The 1,830-nt window shown below is 36.7% G+C and overlaps 1 protein-coding gene across 1 annotated transcript in view; it reads right to left on the bottom strand.

Moving 5' to 3' along the window:
• Positions 1–776: 776 nt before the first annotated feature.
• The window catches only part of LOC106330379 (nudix hydrolase 6-like), a 3,209-nt gene continuing 2,155 nt past the window's right edge, over positions 777–1,830 (bottom strand). Inside the window, 4 exon segments of the mRNA XM_013768852.1 lie at positions 777–1,108; positions 1,111–1,117; positions 1,223–1,334; positions 1,425–1,492. Coding sequence (XP_013624306.1) covers positions 870–1,108; positions 1,111–1,117; positions 1,223–1,334; positions 1,425–1,492 — 426 coding nt within the window. The 3' untranslated portion in view covers positions 777–869.

The following is a 1,830-nucleotide window of genomic DNA, read 5'->3' as shown; positions in this document are numbered from 1 at the left end:
CCTACATAGTTGTAGTGCTATGAACTGAGTCAGTGGTTTGCGGTTTAGCATCCCATACCTCACTGGGCGATTCCCCTGTCGCTCACCCCTCCTTATTTCCCCCTTTCAGGTGAGACCGATGAGCAGGAGTGATTTTTCGGACCGGTGCTATTGGGCTTTTGGGCTTCTATCGTTTTATCGATTTTATCGTTATCGGGCCTCTAGGCCTTTGGACTTTTATCGTTATGGTATTTCGTATTTTGGATTCTCGGTTTATGTCGTACCTTATGTTTCGGATTTTATTTTATATTATGGAATTCATGCGTGGATGTGGACTTTCAAATATTTATATATGGATATTTCAGATATTTGTATTTATCGAAGTATTTTTACTATTTCGAATGTGACGGGTGTCACAGAAATGCCATAATCTGAAGGAGCAGACGAGAAGGAAGCGACCAATAAATCTCAGAACTTTGTTCAAATTAAGTCGTCGACAAGTGACCCTAATTTTGTTTTTATGATTCTGACGTTGCCCGAATTAGTGTGTTGGGTAATTGGGCCTTGGTACGGCAAGGAACGAGTTTTGTGAATTTGGATTAATAAAATTATTAGGCATATTCGGATGTGTTTAGTTCGGGTTCAATCAAAATTTTAGTTTTACTGGAGTATATGAAATTTTGCCTTTTGAAGTTTGGTTCGGATTCGGTTCAAATTTTTTGAGTTTAGTTAACACATTACAAACCCGGCTGATCGCATCTTAAATTTCGGATTTTGGTTATCTAAGAACAAAGACACTAACCCAAGAAACAGAACTGTGAAGAGAGTCTTTGCATACATAGCAAACTTGCTGTTATTATCTATCATACAGGGGACAGGAGACAAGAGCACTAAGTGAAACAGAAACACTTGTGGACAAGGGTTGTGAAGAAAGATGTGGAGGCCTGGTCACACTTTCCATTGAGGAGGTTGGCGTGGTCGGTGCTGCAGTAAAGATAGCTTTCTTTACCAGCTGATTTCTTAGTCAGGACAGTGGAGAAACCTGTGTACTTCTCCTTCTCATGGGACCTCTTTAGGCAGATGTTACCCATGAATCTGAACATTTCTTTCTTCTGGTTAAAGGGTTGGTTGGCATCCACTGGGAAATTCAAGACAAGAGAATCTAGCCGTTATAATATCTGCAGAAACTAAAAAACCTTCCTTAATTCAGGTTCATCACAAGACATGTAAGAGAATTCACTACCTTTGCATCCAATATCTCAGAGTCTTGTTTCTTGATTTCAAAATTGCTTGCCTCCAACTCACAGAGGAAAAATATACTTGATTTTCTTTCGAAGAACGATTGGTGTCTTTCCCTGCGAGATACCAAAAACAAGATGATAAAGATTAAACACGTCATAGAGGTACCTTAATAAAGAAGGGTTGAAGAGATCTTTTTGTTTTACCTGCAAGCCAAGACTTCCACAAATTTTGTCTTAAATCTGAAGAAAAAGAGCAGACCAAAACATGGATACTAGATTGCAAAATAATTATAAAAATCCAAATAAAAATCCAAAACTATAAATGTATTTTGAGGTATAAAGCCAGGAGTTATTCTTGGGTTCACCCCCTAGGATGAATCTAAAGGTTCACCAGCCAATAGAATTTCATTATTTCAAATTCGATATCTTTTAAAAAAAGAAACAAAATATTATCAATTTATATTAAGTTTTTAAAATAAAAAAGTAAAAAAAAAATAGCAGCTACAGAAAAAAGAATTAAAAAAATCTTTTTAACGTCGTCAGCAAAACACTAAACCCTAAATCCTAATCCCTAAACCCTAAATCCTAATCCCTAAACCCTAAATCCTAA

Source organism: Brassica oleracea, chromosome C3, assembly GCF_000695525.1.
Source record: "Brassica oleracea var. oleracea cultivar TO1000 chromosome C3, BOL, whole genome shotgun sequence".
NCBI classification, from domain to species: domain Eukaryota; kingdom Viridiplantae; phylum Streptophyta; class Magnoliopsida; order Brassicales; family Brassicaceae; genus Brassica; species Brassica oleracea.
This window is presented reverse-complemented; position numbering and strand designations above follow the sequence as displayed.